This window comes from Arvicanthis niloticus, chromosome X (assembly GCF_011762505.2).
Source record: "Arvicanthis niloticus isolate mArvNil1 chromosome X, mArvNil1.pat.X, whole genome shotgun sequence".
Classification (NCBI taxonomy): Eukaryota; Metazoa; Chordata; class Mammalia; order Rodentia; family Muridae; genus Arvicanthis; species Arvicanthis niloticus.
Genome location: NC_047679.1, coordinates 7012671 through 7037597, shown reverse-complemented (window position 1 = coordinate 7037597; position 24927 = coordinate 7012671). Strand labels below are relative to the sequence as shown.

Genomic DNA, 24927 nt, shown 5'->3' with positions numbered 1-24927 from the left:
TCTTTTGGTTTCTAAAATCTTTAATAGTAGATAGTAATTTTTAAGGTTAAATGTCTCAATGATTCTAAAGTCTCAAGTTAAACTTTGACTCAGTATTGAAGTTTTTTTCTAGTATATGTCTTGTTAATAGAAATGTTCACTTATTACTCTATATTTGTATTAAAATACACACAATCTTCACTGGCTTTGCTACTACTTGTTTAAGAGGGCATTTCCTTCAGTTCTTTCTGACCACTTGAGTTTTTACTTCACTCTCACTTACTGTAAAACAAACACCACATGAATGAATTTCTAACTTAATGTCAAGCAGGTAAGATACCAGTGGTGGTAAGATTTGTAATTGATTTAGCCTTTTACCAGTTTTCTGCCCATCTTCATTGGCTTAAACTTTAATTATGAAGGCCTTGTCATTCTGTCTTTGCCTGGATGGTATCTTTGATCCATTTTCCTGATCTCAAGATATGCTAGAGTTTAATGACAAGTTAAAGGCCAAATTATGCAAATAGTTACTAAATTACTGATAGAAGTCAAAAGTCTTTAGGGGGATGAGGCAAGAGGATTAGAACATATTCAAGGCCAGCCTGGACTATGGAATGAGAGACCCTCTCTTTAAAAATAAATGTCTTAAGGAAGAAATTTTCTTTAGAAATCACTTAGGTCATATTGGGGACGAATGGCATGTTGGTGATTATGATATGTAATTGTTTCATATATGTGACAATACTGTAATACTTCAAAAAAAGAACCTTTTTATTTTTAAAATTGTTTCCAAAATAATTCATTAATGAAATGTTTTTAATTAGATTTTTTGATTGCTTTTTTATTTTGTTTGTTGGGGTGGTTGTTTTGTTGGTTTTTTTTTTTTTTTTTTTTTTTTTTTTTTTTTGGCTTTGAGACAAAGTTTCTCTGTTTAGTCCTGCCTTCTCCTGCATCTTGATCTATAAACCAGGCTAGCCTTGAACTCACAGAGATCTACCTTCCTCTGCCTCCGAAGTGCTGGCATTAAAGTTGTACACCGCCATGACCTGAAGTTTTATGATACTCAAGATTTGCCTACTAGCAATCCTAAACGTCAGTGGTGATGGAAAGTAAGAGAGAATAATTAGTTAATTGACAATAGTTGAGGCAGAATAATGGACATCTTGATCTTTTTAACAATAACTTATTTTTGTTTTATGTAATTATTGTTCTGCCTGCACTTTTGTCTGAGAGTGTCATATGCCCTGGAGCTGGAATCACAGACTCTACTGCTGAGCTGTCTCCCCAGCCCCCCATAATAATTGTATTATCTTACTTAGTCTGACTACTTTCATATGTTAGAAATTTTCTGTAAGCCAGCTAGGCATGGTGGAGGCTTATAATTTCAGGATTTGGAAAGCTAAGACAAAAGGATCGAAAATTGGAGGCCAGCTTGGGCTACATAGGAACAAAAACAGACAAAAGCAAAAGGAGTGAACTTTTCCATAAAAGATAAAAATGACTAAGATTATATATTGTTTACTGTGTTTCATTTTATTATGACTTTTAAAAGTAATTTTATTGGGTTAAAAGGAAAGACTGATTCTTATCAGGTGTGGTGGTTCTTACCTGTTTACCTGTAATCCCAGCACTTGGAAGGCCAAAGCAGGAAGGAAGCAATGAGTTTAACATCCCCTACCCCCAGCTTTAACCTGAGACCTTATATTACACTGAACGAGGGAGGGCTCTTGTTAAGATAAAAAGATTCTTGTTTTAATCCTGACATGACTGCTTAATGAAGTGTACAATACACACAAAAGGCAATAAAATGCTTTTTCTTGTATCTTTTATAATACTTAGAACATGGTTATTTTCTAGCTGTAGATACTAAGGTATTGTAATTGTGAAGTATTTGTGGTCAATTAAAAGTTAAACACAATTTTAGTAATATTAGGGATATCATAAACATTGACAATATAGAGAAAAGTTACAGCTCAAAGATAATCAGAAATATTCAGCTAACTACATTGTCTGTTTCTCATTGATTAAAACAGTATACTATTAAGGAAAAATATTATCTTTTGCATGTTTTATTTTTTATAGTCGTGATTTTTCTAATTTTCAAAGTAGAATTTGATAACTGGAGATTATGAGCAGAGTCTGCCTAAGGATACACATGTAAAAGATATGATTTACTGTATCTTGACATGAGTTTGGACTTGATCTGTTTGTAGAAACACGAGTTTGATTAATCTAGAATAGGGGATTATAGAGAAATCTGTGCCACTTGCATACCCTTGGCAGGGTGGGATGTGACTGTGGAAGGAAAACATCTTGGGATTGCTGATGAATGGGTCAAGCAATATACAGAATACTCAAATAAAATGATTAACTGTTTTTCAGGTCAACCAAGTAACTCATGATCAAGCAGTGGTGCTACAAAGTGCCCTTCAGAGCATTCCTAACCCATCATCTGAATGCATGCTTAGAAATGTGTCTGTTCGTCTGGCTCAACAGATTTCTGATGAGGTTAGTATTGTAAGAGTTATATAGGTAGGTAGGTAGGTGTGTGTGTGTGTGTGTGTGTTTACTTAGAATGTTGTACATGTCATAATTGTTAGTATACAATTTTTTATACTGTGTGTTTTGCCTGCATGTAATATGTCTGTGCACAGCTTGCATGCCTGATGCCCTTAGAGATCAAAAGAGGGCATTTGGATCCTCTGGAACTGGAGCTTCCTCTGGAACTGGAGCTTCCATGTGGGTACTGACTGGGTCTTCTTGCAAGAGCAGCTAGTGCTCCTAACGAGTGAGCTGTCTCTCTAACCCCAAAACAACTTTTTAAAAAATTCAGTCTAGATCATGTTTTTTGATGCCAACTTAGGATTATTAGTACTTTACTTTCAACTTTATATATAATAAACAGCCTTCTTTCAGAGTGTACATACATTTCACACTCATACAAACACTACACAGTAATTTTTTGTACTTTTGGGACTACAGTCAAATCCAAGGTTTCACAACTTACAGCCCTGAGACAGAATATCTATAACTTTCTTTGTGAGTTTTTTGCAGTCAATACTTTTCTTCAGTTCTAATATCAGATAACCACTAAATTTTTTGTCCCCTATGAAAAATTTCATTTTCTTGAGTATTACTCAATTGGATCTTGTGCCTATAATCCAAACACTTGAGAGGCTGAAGCAGACGGATAATAAATAGAAAGCTGGCCTGCAAGACCCAATCTCAAAAAAAAAAGAAACAAATTTTTAAAAAGAAGTTATTGATGACTTTTTGAATTGTCAGTGTTCTACAGTTCAATAAATCATTTCTTTTTGTTAAATATTATCCCATTGTATGCTAGTCATAGTGACACATGCCTTTAGACCCAGGACTTGGGGGACAGAGGTAGGCAAATCTATGTGAGTTCTAGGCCTTCCTGTTCTACATAGTGAGACTGTCACTATATATGCATGTGTATTTGTGCACTCAGACACACATACACATAAGTAAATAAGTAGATACATTATAAAATATAATCCCATTATGAATATTCCATGATTGGTTTATGTGTGTGACAAAATATACTTGGATTTTTTTCCCTTTTAGATATGAATAAAACTGCTATGAAAATTTTATACCAGTACTTGAACTTCCTATTCTCTAATACCTGCCAGTGCAATGGTTGTCGTTGCTGTGGTGGTCAACACTGTCTTCTCAACAGTTTTAATTAATCATTATTTTATAGGCTTCAAGATATATGCCTGATATTTGTGTAATTAGAGCTATACAAAAAATTATTTGGACATCAGGATGCGGGGGATTACACCTGGTATTCAGCCCAAATGAAGAAGTCACAAAAATTTATGAGAAGGTAAGAATTGTGAGAGGAATATATCCACTATATAAATGAATGTTGATTGCATATATGGCTACACTTCTATGCTCATCTTTAAAAATCACCTGCATAGTTATAATTGCAGGTATACCTCAATAAAGGTTTATTTTTAAAACAATTTAATCCTGCTCTGAGAATACTTTAAAAATAAAAATGAGATTTTCCATTTCAGTAAAGTCAGACCATCTCAAAAAAGTTGTATTTTCCATTATCTTTCAGTCTTGTGTAAGTTAGGGTTCTGTCATGTATACTTATTCCTTGGATACTGTTGCATTCTTAGGGTTTTTTTTTTTTTTTTTAGTTTTGCTTTGTTGTTTTTTTATGTGTATAAATGTTTTACCATGTGTGTACATAGTGTACCCTGAATGTCTGGTTCCCTCAGAGGTCAGAAGAGGGGATTGGATCCCCTGACACTAGAGTTATGGACAGTTGAAAGCCACCATGCAGATGCTATGTATTGATCCTGGTTCCTCTGTAAGAACAAGTGCTCTCAATCACTGAGTCAACTCTCCAGCTCACACTTCTCCATTCTTAAGAAAAACTTGTAATAAGGACTTCTTGCTAAGTACAGTGCCCTCATTATATTGAACACTTTGTCCTTATTACTATTTTGGTGTTCTCGTAGTATCTGTTTGGTATAGTGTCTCTTTGGTATATTCATTTGGCAAAATGAATGAAAGCCAGTTTCAGTCACATTAAAGTTACAGCATATTTGGGGTTATGAAAAAATTTTAAAGCCTTACTGAGCAGTTAGTTGTTCAAGGAGATTTTTTTTAAAATTAAATAGCACAATAACATATTGTGCCAGAGTGGTTCATAAAGAAGGAATGGTTGGTTGTTGGTTCAGAAGTGCACAACTCAGAAGGTCTCTAGGAGCTTCTTAACTACAAAGTGCTCAATGATGTATTTGCTCAGTGTATGTGTATGTATATGTGTGTATATATATATATATATATATATATATGTCCAACCCCTTTTGGGTCATAACAAAATATTGACATTAGACAGTTTTCTTTTATAATTGTTTCTAAATTATTTCAAGAGACCTCAAGAAACAGGTAAAGAGAGAGACCGTGTAAGTTTAATGGTAAATGAATTTTAAGCACTAAGCTTTTGAAGCTACTTAGTTTTCTTTTAAGCTCTTTCTAAATTAACTTTCAAAGGATAAGATTCCTTTTTGCACTTTTCAAACAGTATTAGTTTTTGTTGTTTCCTTCCCTTCTTCCTCCCTTTTCTTATTCTCTCTGTTCTCTAGAAGGTGCCTTCCCTTACACTTTCATATTACATATGGGTTTTCTTTTAAAGCTTCTTTAAATAATTTGTTCCAATTATTTTACAGACCAATGCAGGCAATGAGCCAGACCTTGAAGATGAACAGGTTTGCTGTGAAGCATTGGAGGTGATGACACTGTGTTTCGCCTTGATTCCAACAGCCTTAGATGCTCTAAGTAAAGATAAAGCGTGGCAGGCATTCATTATTGACATACTGTTGCACTGTCGCAGCAAGTAAGTTTCTTTTTTTATTTTTAAGAAACTTGATCTTATTTTTGTAAAGTAGAATCAAATTTATGTTGGCACAAGGTATTATAGAAGCCAAATACTCTCTATGATACATTAATATTGAGGAAATTTTCAAAAATTATATTTGACCTAACCTAAATTTGTTTAATTTTAGTCTACAAAATTGGATAAGATATTGGCCTCCTGTCTTGTATTCCTAGATGCCAACTGTTAATTTTAATGTGAAAGTTTATAAGAGGGTTACCATACAAATTTATGCATAAAGATTAGTTAATTATAATCCGTCTTTTTTTTTCATTTTAAGAGCATTTAATCAATATTAGTAATGTTTCAAGATGTTTTTATACAAGTAATTCGGATTTGAGACAATTCAAATCTGTAGAATTAGGTTTCAATTCTTTTATAGCAGTCTGATCCTGATCTTAACATGTAATTATAAAAACTAGGCCAGACATGGTGGTACATATCTTTAATCTCAGCACTTTAGAAGCAGAGACAAGGGGAACCTTTAGGTTTTCGACTAGGCTGCTCTACATGTTCCAAGACAACCAGGGCTACATAGCAAGGCCATGTCTCAAAACAAAAAAATCAAACAACAATAACAAAAAAATAGCAAGTGTAGCCCGTTGGCAGTGGCAGAGGCAGTGGCATCGGTAGCACCACTGTACACACCTTTAGTCCCAACACACCTGTAATCCTAGCAGGAGGCAGAGGCAGTTAAGATTTCTGTGAGTTCAAGGCCAGCTTCTTTTATAGAGCTAGGATAGCCAAGGTTAAACTCTGTCTCAACAAACAAAAACCACCACAAAATCTAATTGGTGTCGCTAATGGCTCAGGTACAACTTGCCTAGTCCCAGCAACACACAAATAAGATACAGTGGAGCATCAAGTGAGAATGTTTGGTGATCAGAAAAGAACCTTGAGTGATTTCCTTGATAACAGCCAGTCTAGCCTTTTAAGAAACCCTTTTTCATCTGGGTGGTAGTGGCATATCTTTAATTCCAGCACTGGGGAAGGAGGGAGGCAGTGGCAGGCAGATGTCTGAATTCAAGTCAAGTCAAGCCTGTTCTACAGAGTGAGTTCTAGGACAGCCAGGGCTACACAGAGGAACAGGGGTTGGGCACTGGGAGAAAAGAAAAAACAAATGCAGAACAGGAAAAGCTTTTGCTACCTCTATAAGAAAGTTGTTGTCTTGAAAAAAAAAAAAGTAGCCATAGTTAGACAGCTGTGTACATTGAAAAAAAATAGTATGAATCATTCTAGTTCCATTTAATCATGAGTCATCTTCAGGGAACTACTACTGTATAAACATAGTAGTTCTCTGTCCTTAAAGACTGTCAGAATCACCTGAAAGATTTGTTAACACATTATTGGTCAGGCCTACTAACATTTCTCTTTAGATCTGAGAATTGGCATTTCTACAAAGTTACCAGTTGATGTTCCTCATGTGGAGGTCATGCTTTTGGAATCAATACTACAGTATAAGGAATAGGTGCAGCAGTATCCTTTTTATGATAACATAATTAGCCCCTCTGCTAAGGCACAACTGGATAAAAATTCTGTGGAAGGGGGACTGGTAGAGGTTTTTAAGTTTAATTGATATAGGGCATTTTTATATCTATTAGAGTTTTTTTAGCCTCTTCAGAAAAAGGTTAGAAGGCATTCCTCAAACTCTTCAGGTATTCCTCAAACTCTTCAATGACAATATGAGGTCATAGCTGTGAACATGGCAATGGTAAACTCATCTACATGCATTTTGTCATGACTGTTTAAGTGGATGTTAGTTTATGTTCCTAATATATCACCCCCTCCCCAAGAGGAAACAGTATATTAAACATAAATCATTTCCATTTCAGAACTGTTCGTCAAGTGGCACAGGAACAATTTTTCTTAATGTGCACCAGATGTTGCATGGGACACAGGCCTCTACTTTTCTTCATTACTCTGCTCTTTACTGTTTTAGGGGTAAGAGACTTAAAAAATGTTTACCAGTTTAATTCCTTCAACAAAGAAAGATATTCTGGAATTTATGGGTTTAACTTGTATCAGTTAGGGCAATCTATACTTAATCAATAAAACATTAGTTGGACATCAGGGTTTTTGAAAAGGGAATTCAAAGCATGAACGTATTGATTCATTATAATGTATTTTATCATTTTCAGAGCACAGCCAGAGAGAGAGCTAAACATTCAGGCGACTACTTTACTCTTTTAAGGCATCTTCTTAATTACGCTTACAACAGTAACATTAATGTACCCAATGCTGAAGTTCTTCTAAATAATGAAATTGATTGGCTTAAAAGGATTAGGGTAAGTTGCAGTTAATATTTTGTTTGTATCATTAAGAAATAGTGCTTCATTTATAAATGGTTCATAATTTAAAACATTTTATGCTCGAATGTTAAAGGAGGCCAAAGAACAGACATTGCATTGTTGGGTTGTACTTTATAGAATTATTTTCTGTAAGCATTACTACTTAGAGAAAACGTGTGCTTAAGATTTAGAATACATGGTAAGCATGGTAGCACATGTTTTTTAAGCCTAGTACTTGGGAAGCAGAAGCAAACTCATTTCTATGTATTTAAGGCCATATACTGAGACCTTGGGGAGGGGTAGGGGGTTGTCATATTGAGGTTCAGCTTTTCTGCTTTTAGCAAGTTGTCATTTTAAAGAAAATACTTCCCCTCCCCGCAGCAGCCAAAAAAAGTAAATACATTATTTTTGATCATAAGTCTTTTGAAGACCACATAAAAATTTATTTCTGAAGAAATCTATAGTTATGTTGATTACTTTTCTGTTTCTGTGATAAGATATCCCAACAAAAACAAGGGAGAGGGGATGGGGCTTAAGAGTCCATCATATCAAAAAGGGTATGGCAGTAGAAGCAGGAAGCTGGCTGTTCACATTGAATCTGAAGAACCCTAAAAGAAAGAACAGGAAGTGAGTCCAAAATTCAAAGCCAACAAACACACCCTTCTAGTAGCTAATGTATTTCCTCCAGCAAGATTCTACCTCCTAGAGGTTTCTCGGGTGTCCCAGTCAGTAGCTGCCATCTGGGGACCAAGTGTTCAAACATGGGATCCTATTAGGGAACATTTCACAAACTTCAACAGAGTTTAGCCTTTAGATTAGCATTTCTTCTAGTAGTCTGTAAAGCACATGCATAGAAATTTTATTTTTAACTTGCTTGACTGGAAAGCTTTGGGGGAGAATTGTCTCATATCCTTCTAGCTTTCTTGTTCAGATTCCTTTGTTTTATAAATTAAGCATTTGATTTTTTTCCCCTTTGTCAGGATGATGTTAAAAGAACAGGTGATACAGGTGTTGAAGAGACAATCTTAGAAGGACACCTTGGGGTTACAAAGGAACTACTGGCTTTTCAGACTCCAGAGAAAAAGTTTCATATTGGTTGTGAAAAGGGAGGTGCTAATCTCATTAAAGTAAGTTCTGTGTTCTTGATTCTAAACTACTTGTAAGTATTGTTGTTTAGTATGATTGGTAGCACTAGGTCTTTGTGGGTTTTTTTGTTTTGTTTTGTTTTGTTTTTTACCTTTTATAAAACCTGCCTTTTAAGAATCTTTACCAAGAATCGTTACAATATTTATTTAGATAATGTAAAGCACTAGTATCTTCCAGTAACCATAACCTGTTTTTAGGTATTATATACATATAAAAGTAAAGTTTTCCTAAATTTTCTTTTCTGAAAAATCTGGACTGTTTCTAAGGATATTTAAATGACTCAAGCCTCTGTTTTAGTTTTTTTAATTTTGTTTTCTTTTTCTTTTTTAAGACAGTCTCTGTAGTTTGGACTGTCCTGTAATTTCACAGAGATCTGCCTGCCTCTGACTCCTGAATACTAGAACTAAAGGCGTGTATGGCAGTCTATTTTATAAGAGTACATCATATATATCAATTCTTTAATGAGTTTTTTAACCGGGTAATTCAGACAAAAATTGCCATTTTAGTATAATTTTATTCAAAATTAGCTTCTATAGATATCCATTTGATTTTTTTTAAAAGTAAATGTGAAATATAGATCTGGGCACAAAAGTCACTTGAGTTCAAGGACAGCCAGGGCTACATGGACTCTTGTCTCCAAAAAATGTAAAATATAAATGGTTAAGTACTGCAGCAATCAGTTATATCTTTATACGTTTAAAAAATAAGAAATTAAGTATACCCAGTAAATAGTTAAAATTACCTAGTAAATAGTAAAAGTGAAACATTTTTACTAGAAAACCGACATAAATTTTTTGTGATGTAAGACAGTCCTCTTTCCAGAATGTCATTGCTAATATTTAATTCTTTATTTCAACTGTTTAGGAATTAATCGACGATTTCATCTTTCCTGCATCCAATGTTTACCTGCAGTATATGAGAAATGGAGAACTCCCTGCTGAGCAGGCCATTCCTGTCTGTGGCTCACCATCCACAATTAATGCTGGTTTTGAGTTACTTGTGGCATTAGCTGTTGGCTGTGTGAGGAACCTTAAACAGATAGTAGATTCTTTGACTGAAATGTATTACATTGGTACAGCAATAACTAGTAAGTACTTTAAAACATATTATTTGTGGTGATGATTCTGTTTTAAACTGTTTGCTTTTTATAAACATCTTTAAGTCATATTTTGGTAGTAACTAGTCTGGGATTTTTAGCAAATAGATAGGAAAACATAAGTGATTATACGAGTATTTAGTAAATTTAATGTTATCTTTCAAATTGGAAATGCAGCCTATCTCCATTGTAGTTAGTAAATGCAACCAAAGCCTAAATCCCTTGATGAAGAAAACCTTTCAGGGCCTTACCAAGAAAATGCCTTTATATTTTTTTAAAGCTCTCACTATGTTCTAGAAAGTTTAAATGTAGTGAGGTGAATTTTTTTTAGCTTAATTTAAAGGAGTTTTTCTTTTGATTGAAACAATTTTGCATGTTAAAAAATGGGGCAGGGAAGATGGCTCATGCTTGTAATCCCAGCACTGGGGAAGGCAGAGGCAGGCAGATCTCTGAATTTGAGTCCAGCTTGGTCTACAGAGTGAGTTCTAGGACAGACAAGGCTACACAGAGAAACCCTGTCTCAGGGCAGGGGTGGTATTTAAGCATAAATTGAGTATATCAGTATACACCTGTAATTCTAGTACCTTGAAAGGTTGCTGTGAATTTGAAGCTAACCTGTTTGTATCAGTTAATTGTCCATTACTGTGATAAAAACACAGTGAGCATGCCAACTTACAGAAGGAAGAGTTTACTTGGGCTGCTATTTTCAGGGGGATAAAAGTCTATCACTATCTTATCAAGGAAGTGTGGCAGCAGGTAGGCATGGCAGGAACAGTAGAGCTGACAACCTAGAGCTACAAGCAGGAAACAGAATAAACTGGAAATGGCATGACTTTTGGAGCCTCAGAGCCTGCCCCCAGTAACATACTTCTCTAACAAGGCCACACCTTCCTAAACTTACCCAAACAGTACCACAGACTGGCAGCAAAGTTAAATGCCCAGAACTATAATATACATGTCATTCAAAAAGACCACAATGATCTCCATAGCAAATTCCAGGGCAGCCAGGTTTTCATACCAAGGCTTTGTCATAAAATAAAAGCAAACAAGTGCTAAAGAGAGTATACACTTTTAAAAAGTAGATTTTTACCTATCTGATTTCTTGGCCTTTTTGATAGTCATAATTTTACCATAGTTCAGACATTTCTTGTCATCTCCTCTGTGTATTCAGGTCCTTTAGAAGATCAGCCCGTGCTCTTAACTGCTGAATCCCATCTCTCAGTCCCCCTGATATTTTTTGCTTTGCTCTCTACTTGATATTGCTGTCATTCCTTGTTCAACACATAAGTGGTTTACCTATTCATCTATTGTCTATAAACCTGTCACTTCAGTATATTGTCGTTCATTTAGCTGGCCTTCTAGAAAATAATACTTATATTGTTTCTAGCTTTATGCTAGGTACAGAAACATAGGGATATGTTTAGTAAGTATATCTCCCATTCTCAGCAAATTTTCGTATCCACCATGTGGTTTGCTCTCCAAAATAGCACTGTGGATATAAGCAGACCTAATTTTAGTCTTATTTGCATATATCAGACAAGGACATAAACCCAGGTAGCTTTGGGGGCTTATTGAAACCACAAACATAAATGAATACATTTCATTAAAGCTGAGCAACCATCACATGTTATTATTCATATAAACTAAAAGTTAATAATGGGCTGGAAAGGTGTCTCAGTGGTTAAGAATGCTTGTTGCAATTATAGATGTCCTATGGTTGGTTCTCAGGACCTACCTTGAGTGGCTCACAAATACTATAACTCCAATTCCAGGGGTTCTACACATATCTCTAGCCTCTGTTCATCCATGTATATACAAACATACATATAAATAAAAATACCTTACAAAACATAATGAATGGTGGATAGTACAGATAACACTAACCCTAACAAGAAAAGGTAAGCAGCTATGTGCCATCTCATGTGAATATATTAGAGACTGCCATAAAGGCAACACCAGATTAAAAACAATGGGGTTTGTGGTAGTTGGCATGTGGCTCAGTTGGTAGAATGCTTGATATACACAGAGCAATCAGTGGCTTTGAGGCCTAATATTCTGTAAACTAGGCATGGTGTTGCATACCCATAATTCCAGCACTGGGTGGATTATAAAATCATTTAAAAAAAAAAAAAAAAAGGAGGCTCTTAAGTTGAATATTATTATCCTTAGTTACATTTATAGTTCCAGGCCAGTCTGGCTATATGAGACACTGTCTTATAAACATACAAATAGAATCAAAGGTTGGTAGGTGAAGGCGCCTGCAGTGATGTGGGTTGCTGGGGTTTTTTAAAGATTTTATTTATTTTATGTATATGAGTACACTGTAGCTAAATGTTCAGAGATACCAGAAGAGGGCATCAGATCCCATTACAGATCATTGTGAGCCACCATGTGGTTGCTGGGGGTTGCTGGGAATTGAACTCAGGACCTCTGGAAGAGCAGACCTCTTAGCCACTGAGCCATCTCTCCAGCCCCTGGGTTGCTGCCTTAAATGCATTTATTAATGGAAAAATGCCAAAAGAGAGCCCTGCCTCCTATGACTGCTCAGGTAGTAGTATTTCTATTTTGTCAGCTTAAGAGAGCTTAAAAAGCACAAAATCATTTCTGCTTGTGCTATAAAACTCTTCTTTCTTTTTCAGCTTGTGAAGCACTTACTGAGTGGGAATACCTGCCACCTGTTGGACCCCGCCCACCAAAAGGATTTGTGGGGCTGAAAAATGCTGGTGCTACTTGTTACATGAATTCTGTGATTCAGCAACTCTATATGATTCCCTCTATCAGGAACGGTATTCTTGCGATTGAAGGCACAGGTAGTGATGTAGATGATGATATGTCTGGGGATGAGAAGCAGGACAATGAGGTAAATTTCTTTTATTACTTCAGTTCTTCTCTGTGTGAAATTTTGATAACAGATACCATTCTCTCATTGGATACCAAGGGGATAAATACAGTTACCATCAGTTTCCACAAGATTTCCTTCCCAAAACCTCAAGATGTCAAAATTTACCAATATATAAGTAGTCTGAATGGAGCCTACACAAATCTTTATAAGAAGTAATGATTTTTAAAAGTCTGGACATATCTGCTACAAAATTAATCAATTTACCTTCATGAACCCATGTTGTTAGTGGATTGAAGATCTAATTGTGTTGTGGTTTCCTTCCTTAGATTGTAAAAGTTATGTTTGAAAGTGGCCACGGCCTCTTCCACTTGTGGAGTGTGTCTCATTACAGCAGTTACAAACTATCCATCTTTTTTAAAGTACTGTTTGATAGAAGTTGAAATTTGACTAGTTTAAATCGATGATGGCCAACCTTTTGACACTTCTGAGCCATAATTTGGACAAATAATTGTCTTGGGCCACACCTTCCTCCCCCTCATTTTTTGTTTTTGTGATTCTTTTAAGACAGTCTTATTATGATGTCCAAGCTAGCCTCTGAAGGTCTCCAGCTTCAGTTTTCCAGGTGATAGTTTATAGTGTCTATACCACCACACTAAGCTAAGTTTTTCACTTTTATCTTTGCTTGTTCCTTTTTGCTTATGCTTATATTTTCCCCCAAGTCTTATCTCTTCCTACTTAAAAACAAAACTTTTGCTTACGTCATATACTGTTTACATAATCTTGTGGCAAAAGTTTAAGCTTCCTGAAAAGTAGCCAAAGCAGAATAAAGCAATGGAAAAAGAAATGTAAGTGATAGCAACAGGTAAAGGTTGATAAGCCTGTGGCTTTTCAAAGAAAAGAATATAGCAGTACTGAAGTTGGGTCTTGTTTGTACCCATACTGTGTGTGTGTGTTTTTATTGTTTTATCTGTCCCTGTTTGTAGTGTTAGAATCCCATGAGTTGTATTCTTACCGTCATAAGTATTGTTAGATCCCTTCATTCAGCAAAATTGGATTTGTTCTGAAGAGAGAGCTTACCACCTCTGGGGCATTGCCTCTCTTGGCAGTATATTTACACAAAAGTTTTTCGTTTTTTTGAGATCCAACTTGTATACTCTTTGTGCCTTTGATATCATAGTAATAAATTGTTACCAGCAATAATGTCTTGAAAATTTTGCCGGGTGGTGGTGGCTCACGCCTTTAATCCCAGCAGAGGCAGGCGGATTTCTGAGTTCGAGGCTAGCCTGATCTACAGAGTGAGTTCCAGGACAGCCAGAGCTACACAGAGAAACCCTGTCTCGAAAAACAAAAAGAAAAAAATAAAAGAAAATTTTGCCTTCAAGTTTGGTTTTATTGTTTTTAGCTCTAACTTTTAGAACTTTGGTACAGATTGAGTTGTTTTTTCTATGTAATGTTAAGGAGGGCTCAGCTTCATTCTTTTACTACTATTAATGTTTATATTCTTACGTGAAATGGCAGGAACAAACACTGTAAATTAAATGTATACACCTTTTGAAAATTAAGGGCTTGGAAACAAAGTAAAAGTTTATGTTCACGAACTAGAATTTATCTTGACATATTTTACTAAACTTCTGATTAGCTCATTAATAATACCTTTTTGGTTTCTAGAGCAATGTTGATCCCAGGGATGATGTGTTTGGATATCCTCAACAATTTGAAGACAAACCACCACTGAGTAAAACAGAAGATAGGAAAGAGTACAATATTGGTGTTCTAAGACACCTTCAGGTTATCTTTGGCCATTTAGCTGCTTCTCGACTACAGTACTACGTGCCCAGAGGATTTTGGAAACAGTTCAGGTAAAGTATGGGTGGACAGTAATAAAGCATCACTTGATAAATAGCTTATATTCCTAAAGTACATATCTTAAGATAGCTTTATGTTCTGTTTTTAAGCAATTTCTAACTATCCTTAAATTTTCTTTTTGTGGTGGGGCATGAAGAAGTCTCATAGTAAAGGACAATTTTTTTTGTTTTGGTAATTTTTGACATGTTAAAAATTAAACAGAGCTGGGCAGTAGTGGCGCATGCCTTTAATCCCAGCACTAGGGAAGCAGAGGCAGGTGGATTTCTGAGTTCAAAGCCAGCCAGGTCTACAGAGTGAGTTCCAGGACAGCCAGGGCTACACAGAGAAAAAAATTAAACAGAATTAGTGGTTCTCAATCTTCCTAATGCTGCAATCCTTAAGTAAGGTTCCTCATGTTGTGGTGACCCCCCAACTGTAAAATTATATCTATTGCTATTTTATAACAATAATTTTACTACTATTATGAATTGTAAATATTTTTCAAGAAAGGGGTCACAGGGCCAAAGGGGACACAACCTACAGGTTGAGAACCACAGCTCTTTGTAGTCCTGGCTGTCCTGGAACTTGGCTTTGTAGACTAGACTAGCCTTAAACTCACAGATGCCCTCCTGCCTCTGCTTCCAGGGTGTTAAAATTAAAGGCATGCACCACCATATCCAGTCAAAAAATTATTGATGCCTGGTGGCATTGGAGGCTGGAAGAGGGTGTTGGATCCTCTGGAATTGGCATTACAAATGGTTCCTAGCTATCATGTGGATGCTGGGAACTGAACCAGATCTTCTGCAAGAACAAGTCTTTCTAGCCTCCTCTAGTCTCTTAAGACATAGCTACCTAGATTATGAAAATATCTGATGCATATACAATAGATTCATAGGGGCATATGTTAGGAAGATATATTTCCTCCTACTACTTTCCAAATTATTTTGAGACAAATCACAGATAATAAAGTTTCACCTATGCTTCATTGTGTGTCTTTGTTTTAAAACATAATGAATTTATTACTATGATTTTAAAGCTTCCGTGACATTGAGTATAGTCAGCATTTGAACTTTCCCATTATCTCAAATAATTTTCCCCAATTCAGAAGCCATGTGAGGACCATATACCATAAATAGTATTTTCTCTTTTCTCCCTCCACATTCTTTAAGGTGCCCAGTGAGATCCAGGGGCTTGATCAGATTAGCATGATATTTTTGGTTTTGTACGGGAGATAGACAAGGCTACTAGATGGGTGTTGTGCCTACAGTTTTATCTCCATGGGGAGTTGGTACATGGCATTTTTCTGCCTCTTCTCTGATGGTAGCAGCAATATATATATATATATATATATATATATATATATATATATATATATATATATATTATGTGCATCTGTTCACTTAGTTCAGTTAAGAACTGGTACCTTGGTGTCTTAACAGATGTTTCTGTTGTAAGGGGCATGCGTGTTTTGAAGTATGGTGAATTGTGTTACAGCTTGAAAGTAAATAAAATAGACTAGTGTTATTTCCAATAATGTAACAAATGATAGGTCTGATTTTTTTAACATTGCTGTGTGTAGGGGGTTTTTGTCCAAAATATAATATTTGTTACATACAAGAAATATTTATTGAGTAGTGCTGTGGCATATATAAAGTACATTTGTCATCTCTTGCTTGGAAAGAATGCACTTAGGTCCTCTGTGTTTATTAATACAATGTCACATGTAGATTCCATCAGAACCCGGACAGAAGCAATGGCTGTTCTCAATTTGTGTTGTATACATATGTATGAATGATAGTTTTAGAATTAGTTTGTCTAATTTAAGTCCTCCCTCAGATCACTAAAAAGAGATTAACTGTAGAATAAATCAAGCCATTCTTTTTTCACTTAGAAAAATCAGTTTAACGAAGGTAGACAAACACATTCTTTTTGTCTGTAATCCAAAATTTGTCAGAATGCTTAGTGAAAGCATCCCTGTAAGATCCCCCATTTCATTTTAATGTCATCTACAGCTGGGTTCAAAATTAATGTATATGTTGTACCATCTGAAGCAACCGTTACCTTTCTTAGAGCTATGCTATCAACCATACCATTAGTTCTTTAAGCAGTTCTTTGCCACTTTAATACCACTTTTACTGTGGGTCTCACTGTCCCCTCAATACTTTGAACATAAAGTACTGGCTTTTCTGTGTTGTTTCCTACTTTCTCATGTAGTTGTTTTAATATGCTGTCATTGTAATTGCCTTACCCACAACTGTAAAAAACAAAATGTTTATATTGTGATTGTCACATGTTACATGTTAATATTCTATTCATTTCACAGGCTTTGGGGTGAGCCTGTTAATCTTCGTGAACAACATGATGCTTTAGAGTTCTTTAATTCATTGGTGGATAGTTTAGATGAAGCTTTAAAAGCCTTAGGGCATCCAGCTATGCTAAGTAAAGTTTTGGGAGGTTCCTTTGCTGATCAGAAAATTTGCCAAGGCTGCCCACATAGGTAAGTGCTAATATATAATATTGTCATATAAGCTAATAAGAATAAAACTCTTACTAGTGCTAATTTGAAAATGGAATATGCCACTATCAGACTCCTATAACAGAATAAATACTGTGAATATCTGAGTACCTTGGGATGGTTTTTGTTCTGTTTTGTTAAATAACTTGATTCCTTTTGATGTTTTTAATGTCTTACTATTTCATACTTTTAATTCTTTCATATTTTCCTAAGGAATTAACAAGACAGTTTACATAATGACTTAGAGATGTACTTACAAGTTTGCTTTTTATCTTGGAATTTAGATAATATAGATACACTAAGTTTTAAGGATGACAGGCTATGGGGATTTTTTCTTAATAAAATAACCACTTTTAAAACAAAATCAGGTATTACCACCTTTTTCCCACACACCTATTATCATCATTCTTAAGGCATATATACATACAAAATACTATAAAAGTTAAGGGGAAAACTGCATATTTTTGTTGTTGTTATGATGGTTTTTAATTTTACATGTACTTTTTTTTTTTTTTTTTTTTTTTTTTGAGACAGGGTTTCTCTGTGTAGCCCTGGCTATCCTGGAACTCACTCTGTAGATCAGGCTGGCCTCGAACTCAGAAATCCACCTGCCTCTGCCTCCCAAGTGCTGGGATTAAAGGCGTGTGCCACCACCGCTTAAATGACAAAATAAACTAGAGCTCAGCAGTTACAAGTTCTTGCTCTCCAGAGAACCCAAGTTTAGTTCCCAGGATTTAGAACTCAAACTCCAGGGGATCCAACACCCTTTTCTGACCTTCATGGGCATACAACACATGGCAGACACACAAACTGACACATAAATTTTAACAATAACAAATATCTTTTAATGGGGGCAGCGAGGTGGTTCAGCTGGTAAAGCACTTGGAGGCTCAAGTTGGCAAACTATGGAAGGAGAGGACCAACTTCACAAAGTTATCCTCTCACATGCATTGTGTATGTAATAGCGTGTACAGCCACACACACTATAAATAATACATTTTCAAAAATAGTTTTCAATTAAAATTCTTTTAAAATAGCAGTCTACTATTAGAGAACTTTATTTTCCTAGGGTAGTGATAAAAAAAAAAAAAAACCTATAAATTATGGGCCTTATCTAGCCAGTTACCTGTTTCTATAAAGTTCATTAGAACTTGCTCACTCTATATATAATACAAAAGTACTTACCTACTTTTGCTAGAATGGCAGAATTGAGCACTTGCCACAGGGGCCCATAATTACTGTCAAAACACATCACACCTCAAAACAACATGGTAGACTAAAAGAGCTTAAGCTCAAATAGCCCTGTCTTTTTGTTTATTTGGTTTGGTTTTTTGTTTTTCCAAGACAGGGTCTCTCTATGTATTCCTGGGCTGTCCTGGTACTAAAATAGGATGAACTTGAACTCAGAGACTTTCCTGCCTCTGCCTCCCCAAGCTGGCCTGTCTTAATTCCCACTTCACTCAAGTGTGGGTGGTGATAGTTCTCAAGCAATTCTGTCATTGAAGGCAAAGGACAGCATGTAATCAATCTAATGTGACCAGCACAGTCTAAATAACCAGGAAATGCCATCAGTATTGTTAATATTCCATAACCTTAGACGTTTCATAGTTTAAGCATTATAAATTTCCTTTCATTAAATATGTAAAGAAGTATTTAGAGAACTGAAGACTAAATCCTTTTCTGATAACTTCTTAAATAATATCTTTAGGTACGAATGTGAAGAATCTTTTACAACTCTGAATGTAGACATTAGAAACCACCAAAATCTTCTTGATTCTTTGGAACAGTATGTCAAAGGAGATTTACTAGAAGGGGCAAATGCTTATCATTGTGAAAAATGCAATAAAAAGGTATGAATTATCTGTTAAGATAACTATGATACCTCTAACTCAGCAGCTATGGGTAGTCAGTAGTTTCTGGTGAAGAAAAAACAGTTTTCTTTAAGGGTGTGTGTGAGTGTGCACATGTGCATGAGCACATTATCATTAATTATTTTGGTGGGCTTGGTGGTGGTATTTTTTATTTATTTTGTTTGTTTGTTTGAGATAGTCTCCTACCTCCCTGGCTGTATTAATCAGACTGTCTTGAATGGGTAGAGAGCAACTTGCCTCTACTTCCAGAGTGCTGGGACTAAAGGTGTGCACCACCACATATTTAATGGATTTTGAAGGTTTGGGTAACATTTGTTTATTCTCAAAGTTAACACTTTTTTCAATTTTCCTTTGTCATGATAAGAAGTAGTTGGGTGAGATAGAAAGTATGTGAGAGTGTGTGTATGTTTTAAAAGAAAAAACAAAATTGTAATAGCTTAATACCACCTTTGTTATATGAATTAGCAAGGGTAAATTTGTTTTCTGCTTAGAAACAAACACCAGAGCTGATGGAGGAAAACATTTTTTTGTCTTTTTTTTTTTTTTTTGACAGGGTTTTTCTGTATAGCCCTGGCTGTCCTGGAACGCACTCTGTAGACCAGGCTGGCCTCGAACTCAGAAATCCGCCTGCCTCTGCCTCCCAAGTGCTGGGATTAAAGGCTTGCGCCACCACTGCCCGGCAACATTTTTTTGTCTTATATCCAGAATTGTTTTGCTGAAAGTATTATTTTCTTAAATATAATAAAATTTGTTTTTTATTACCTGATTAGATTTTTTCCCATGGGAACTTAGCTCTTCAAGGAAGAAGGATATTCACACATATGAATAGTAAATTATGTTTATTCTTTCTGGCTTTCAAACCATTTTACCTCTAAGTCTCCTGTAATGTTTGGCCTACCACACCACTTAGAGAAGTATGAAAGTCTGTACATTTGGATTATGGGGTATGAAACAACATTGTCTGCCACCATGGGTCTTGAGACATGAGACAAGTTCCTAAACTTACCAGGACTCTTAACACCCTATCTTTAAGGTTAAGTAATGCCAACTTAAGAGGGTTGTAAGGATTAAATATGTTATCACCTCTATAATATTAACTACTTTCTAATTGCCCAATAAAAAGTAAACTATTCAGTTTGTTTACAGCAAAGAACCTTAGTTGGAATAACTGTAAATAAGAAACAATGACTAGAGGCCAGGGTAGTACAGAAGAAACTAGGCAGTAAGTCATGTTTAAATAACTAATTTTTGCATTTTGTAGTAACTGGTATAGGCCATTTCCATATTATTAATCAGTTAATGTTTACATCAACTTCAGAGAAATATCTTAAGATTATAATTCAAGTAAATCTTAGAAAACTTGATGTGTAGTGCTTTTTAAAGAATTTGCTAAAGAGGCTAGAGAGAGAACTCAGCCATGAAAAGTGCTTTTGCAGGGGACTTGGATTTAGCTTTGAACACCAACATGTCAGTATGCAGTCATCTATGGTTCCAGTTTCAGGGAATCTAATGCCTTTGTCTGGTCTCCTCAGCCACCAGCATGCATGTAGTAGTACACTTACACATAAAATGATTTACTTGAAGAGATACATGTAGTGATTCACAACTACACAAGAAAAGCCCAAGTACCAGGTTCAGGTCTGCCTAAGTTTCATAGTACATCAATCTGAAGCCAACTGGAACTATAATATGAAGCCCCCTATCCCAAGGGGAAAAAAATAAGAGAAAAAGTTTTACTTGGTCTTGTGGTCTTGATGGCACAAGCCTGTAACCTCAATAGGAGACTGAGGTCTGGGCTACAGAGCAAGTTGAAAGCCAGCCTGAGCAGAAGAGAATTGGAGATATAGCTAAAGGATGAGTGCTTGCTTTTAACATGTGTGACGCCCTGGGTTAACTTTCTGATTTGGGGATGTTGGTGTTTTCTTGGATTTTGGTTTGCTTTTTGCTATTGATTGTATCTATTAATTTTCTCTATTGATTTTAGGTTGATACTGTAAAGCGCTTGCTAATTAAAAAATTGCCTCCTGTTCTTGCTATCCAACTAAAACGATTTGATTATGACTGGGAAAGAGAATGTGCAATCAAGTTCAACGATTACTTTGAATTTCCTCGAGAGTTAGACATGGAACCTTACACAGTTGCAGGTGTTGCTAAACTGGAGGGAGATAATGTCAACCCAGAAAGTCAGTTGATACAACAGAATGAGCAGTCTGAAAGCGAGAAAGCAGGAAGCACAAAATACAGACTTGTGGGTGTGCTTGTGCACAGTGGTCAAGCAAGTGGGGGACATTACTATTCTTACATCATCCAGAGGAATGGAGGGGATGGTGAAAAAAATCGTTGGTATAAATTTGATGATGGAGATGTAACAGAGTGTAAAATGGATGACGATGAAGAAATGAAAAACCAGTGTTTTGGTGGCGAGTACATGGGAGAAGTGTTTGATCACATGATGAAGCGCATGTCGTACAGACGTCAGAAAAGGTGGTGGAATGCATATATACTTTTTTATGAACGAATGGACACAATAGGTCATGATGATGAGGTGATAAGATACATATCAGAGATTGCTATCACCACAAGGCCTCATCAGATTGTTATGCCATCAGCCATTGAAAGAAGTGTACGGAAGCAGAACGTTCAGTTTATGCACAACCGAATGCAGTACAGTTTGGAATATTTTCAGTTTATGAAAAAGCTACTTACATGTAATGGTGTTTACTTAAACCCTCCTCCAGGTAAGTGTCAAGAGTTAGCTTATTATATATAGCAAAGAGTATTTCTTATTTCTAAGATTTATTAGTAGGCATAGCCTTGCTCTGTGAGAGAGAGTGTGAGTGTGTGTGTGTGTGTGTGTGTGTATTTTTAAGACAGGGTTTCTCTATGTAGCTCTGGATATCCTGGAATTTGTGTTGTCGTCCAGGATGGCCTCAAACTCCAAGATCACTCCCAAATGCTGGAATCAAAGGTGCACCATCACCATTCTGCTAGCTTTATTCATCTTATACTTATAAATGTTTTGCCTACGTGTATGTCTGTGCCATGTGCATTCAATTCTTGAGAAGGCCAGAAAAAGGCATTACATCCCCTGGTACTGGAGTTGCTGAGTGGGTGCTGAGAACTTATCCTTGGACCGATCTGTAAAACCAGCAAGTGCTCCTGATTGCTGAGCCTTCTCTCCAGTCTGCATTTCCCTTTTTTGGCGAGTGAGGGTGTATGTTTGTTTGGTTTGGTTTTTTTAGATGTTTCTCTGTCAGTCACCCTGGCTGTCCTAGATCTCAGAGATCTGCCTGTCTCTGCCTCCAAAGTGCTAGAATTAAAGGTGTGTGCTGCCATGCCCTCAATATATAAAATTATTTTCATTTTGAATGGATGTAAGTTGATACTTTTGGCTAAAATTAGATTTAAGATGATTTGTGTTTGAGTACTTAAGTATTTATTGTCATACTGTTTGGAGATAAGTTTTTGTTTGTTGAAGCAAATTTTTGTTTAATCATTAGTATAAAGGAATGTATTTGGTTCTAAAATCAGGAATAATAATTTCATAAATAATCTAAGAAGAGTTATAACAAATTGAGACTGCAAAGTACAAACTTTGAAAATGGGACGTGAAGAGACACTTGATTTTTTTAAATATGTGTGTATTTGGTTTTTTTTAGGGCAAGATCACCTGTCTCCTGAAGCAGAAGAAATCACTATGATTAGTATTCAGCTTGCTGCTAGATTCCTTTTTACTACAGGATTTCACACAAAGAAAATAGTCCGAGGATCCGCCAGTGATTGGTATCTTGTTTTGAATTTTTATTTTGTTTAAGATTTGGTGGTGGTCTTTGTAGAGTGCTCTATATTTTTTTTTCAGAACCGCAAGACTATTATTCAAACTTAAGTGGCAGAATTTCTTTGAAAAAATCATAGTAATAAGAAATCATAGTGGGTGCTACACAGAGAAACTGTGTCTCAGAGAGAACAAGGCTGAGATAACCTAGGGGAGTGACTGCTAATAGATTAAGAGGAAAACATTTTTTGAGTGACAAAACAGCCTAGACCTGTGGTGATTGATGCACAACTTTACCAACACCCTAAAAGAAAACCACTTGAATGCCATAAACTTTATGATACAAATTTCAGCTCATGCTGTATTCAAACCTATACTTAAACTTCGTATGAATCATTTGGCTATTGTAACTTAGGGAAACTTAAATAGTCCATATGGGGGCTGGAGAGATGGCTCAGAGGTAAGAACACTGGCTGCTCTTTCAGAGTTCATTTCCCAACAAACCACATAGTAGCTCATAGCCATCTATAATGAGATCTGGTGCCTTCTTCTAGCCTGCAAAGCATATATTTAGGCATAACACTGTAGACAAAAACAAATAAAAATGAATTTTAAAAAGACACTAAAAAAAGAGAAATAATACTAAAATACTTGGCATAAATTCAAAGGGTAAAAATAAGTATAGAGGCCATTATAATACCTTTTTAGCAATTGTTATTTACTGAGAGCCAGTGAGGGTGGCTCTTGCCATCAAAACTTGACAAAACTGAGTTTGAAACCCAGAACCCACATGGTAGAAGAAGAGAACCTATTCCTGTCAATATAGTCCATTTACCTGCCCACGCAAGCATGTGCTCGTACACACACATACACATAAGTGTACAAAGCTTTTTTATGTGTCCAGAAGATAACTACAGTAAGGAAAGAAGTTATTTTGTCATTTTGGGGGACAAGGTTACTCTGTGTAGCCCTCAGTATCCTGAAACTCACTCTGTAGACCAGGCTGACTTTGAACTAAGACTCCCAAATTCTGGGATTAAAGATGTACACCACCACCTCTGACTAGTAATACAATTTTAATGAACAATTCAAGCTTTTGACTATTTTATAACTCCATGAGATTAGGCCAATTCATATAGTATTCATCTCTCTTCTCCCCCCAACAACCTCTACTCCACCCTACCCCACCCCTCACACACAGGGTTCTCTGTATAAATAGACCTGGCTGGCCTAGAACTCTCGTATACCAGACTAGCCTTTAACTCAGATCTGCCTGGAGATTAAAGGCATGCATTACCACACCTAGCTCATCATCAATCATTTTAATGTTAATACTAGAAGTGGCCATTGCTGCTGTTCTCTCCAGTGATAAAAGATACTTGCTTTTTTGTTTGTTTTGATCCAATTCTCTATCACTTTACTATAGGAGAAGTGAACTGAATTTATAGTCTGATAGTTGTGTTTTGTTTTGTTTTAGGTATGATGCATTGTGTATTCTCCTGCGTCACAGCAAGAATGTGCGGTTTTGGTTTGCTCACAATGTCCTTTTTAATGTTTCAAATCGATTCTCTGAGTACCTTTTGGAATGTCCTAGTGCAGAAGTGAGAGGTGCATTTGCAAAACTTATTGTTTTCATTGCACATTTTTCCTTACAAGACGGGCCTTGTCCTTCACCTTTTGCATCTCCTGGACCTTCTAGTCAGGTAATTGTACCTTTGTTTATATATGTATTTACAAAAAAAATGTGCTTTGTTGAAGTTGAAGAGAAAAAACTGAATGTAGGGTTTTTTTTTTATGATTACCACACATCAGACACCTAGACTGATAACCTGACTTCCATTAAAATTACTAGATAAAAAGTAACAGTGATTATTTGCCCTTTAAAAATACTTGTGCGCATGTGCTTTTTTTTAAACCTTTATTTTGTGTGGAGTGTTGTTTGTGTGGACAAAGATCAGAGGACATTTGTGGGAGTCTGTTCTTTCCTTCCACCATGTAGGGTTCTAGGGATCAAACTCAAAAGTCCTTTCTGTTTGGGTGGTAAACTCCTTTACCCATTGAGCCATCTCACCAGTCCTGTTTTTTAATTATCTAACAAAGTAGTGTTTCCATATGGGATTTTTTATAACACTTCTTTCTGGTGGATTT

General features: G+C 35.9%; 1 protein-coding gene across 9 annotated transcripts in view; it reads left to right on the top strand.

Moving 5' to 3' along the window:
• The window catches only part of Usp9x (ubiquitin specific peptidase 9 X-linked), a 136704-nt gene that overhangs the window by 97971 nt on the left and 13806 nt on the right, over positions 1 to 24927 (top strand). For all 9 annotated transcript variants that reach the window (XM_076918647.1, XM_034486192.2, XM_076918645.1 and 6 more), the window contains 14 exons: positions 2362 to 2487; positions 3707 to 3832; positions 5196 to 5362; positions 7234 to 7342; positions 7540 to 7686; positions 8670 to 8816; positions 9700 to 9922; positions 12571 to 12791; positions 14442 to 14632; positions 16942 to 17115; positions 18842 to 18983; positions 20989 to 21742; positions 22664 to 22787; positions 24257 to 24482. In XM_076918647.1, coding sequence (XP_076774762.1) covers positions 2362 to 2487; positions 3707 to 3832; positions 5196 to 5362; positions 7234 to 7342; positions 7540 to 7686; positions 8670 to 8816; positions 9700 to 9922; positions 12571 to 12791; positions 14442 to 14632; positions 16942 to 17115; positions 18842 to 18983; positions 20989 to 21742; positions 22664 to 22787; positions 24257 to 24482 — 2877 coding nt within the window. The remainder of the gene's footprint in view (positions 1 to 2361; positions 2488 to 3706; positions 3833 to 5195; positions 5363 to 7233; positions 7343 to 7539; positions 7687 to 8669; positions 8817 to 9699; positions 9923 to 12570; positions 12792 to 14441; positions 14633 to 16941; positions 17116 to 18841; positions 18984 to 20988; positions 21743 to 22663; positions 22788 to 24256; positions 24483 to 24927) is intronic.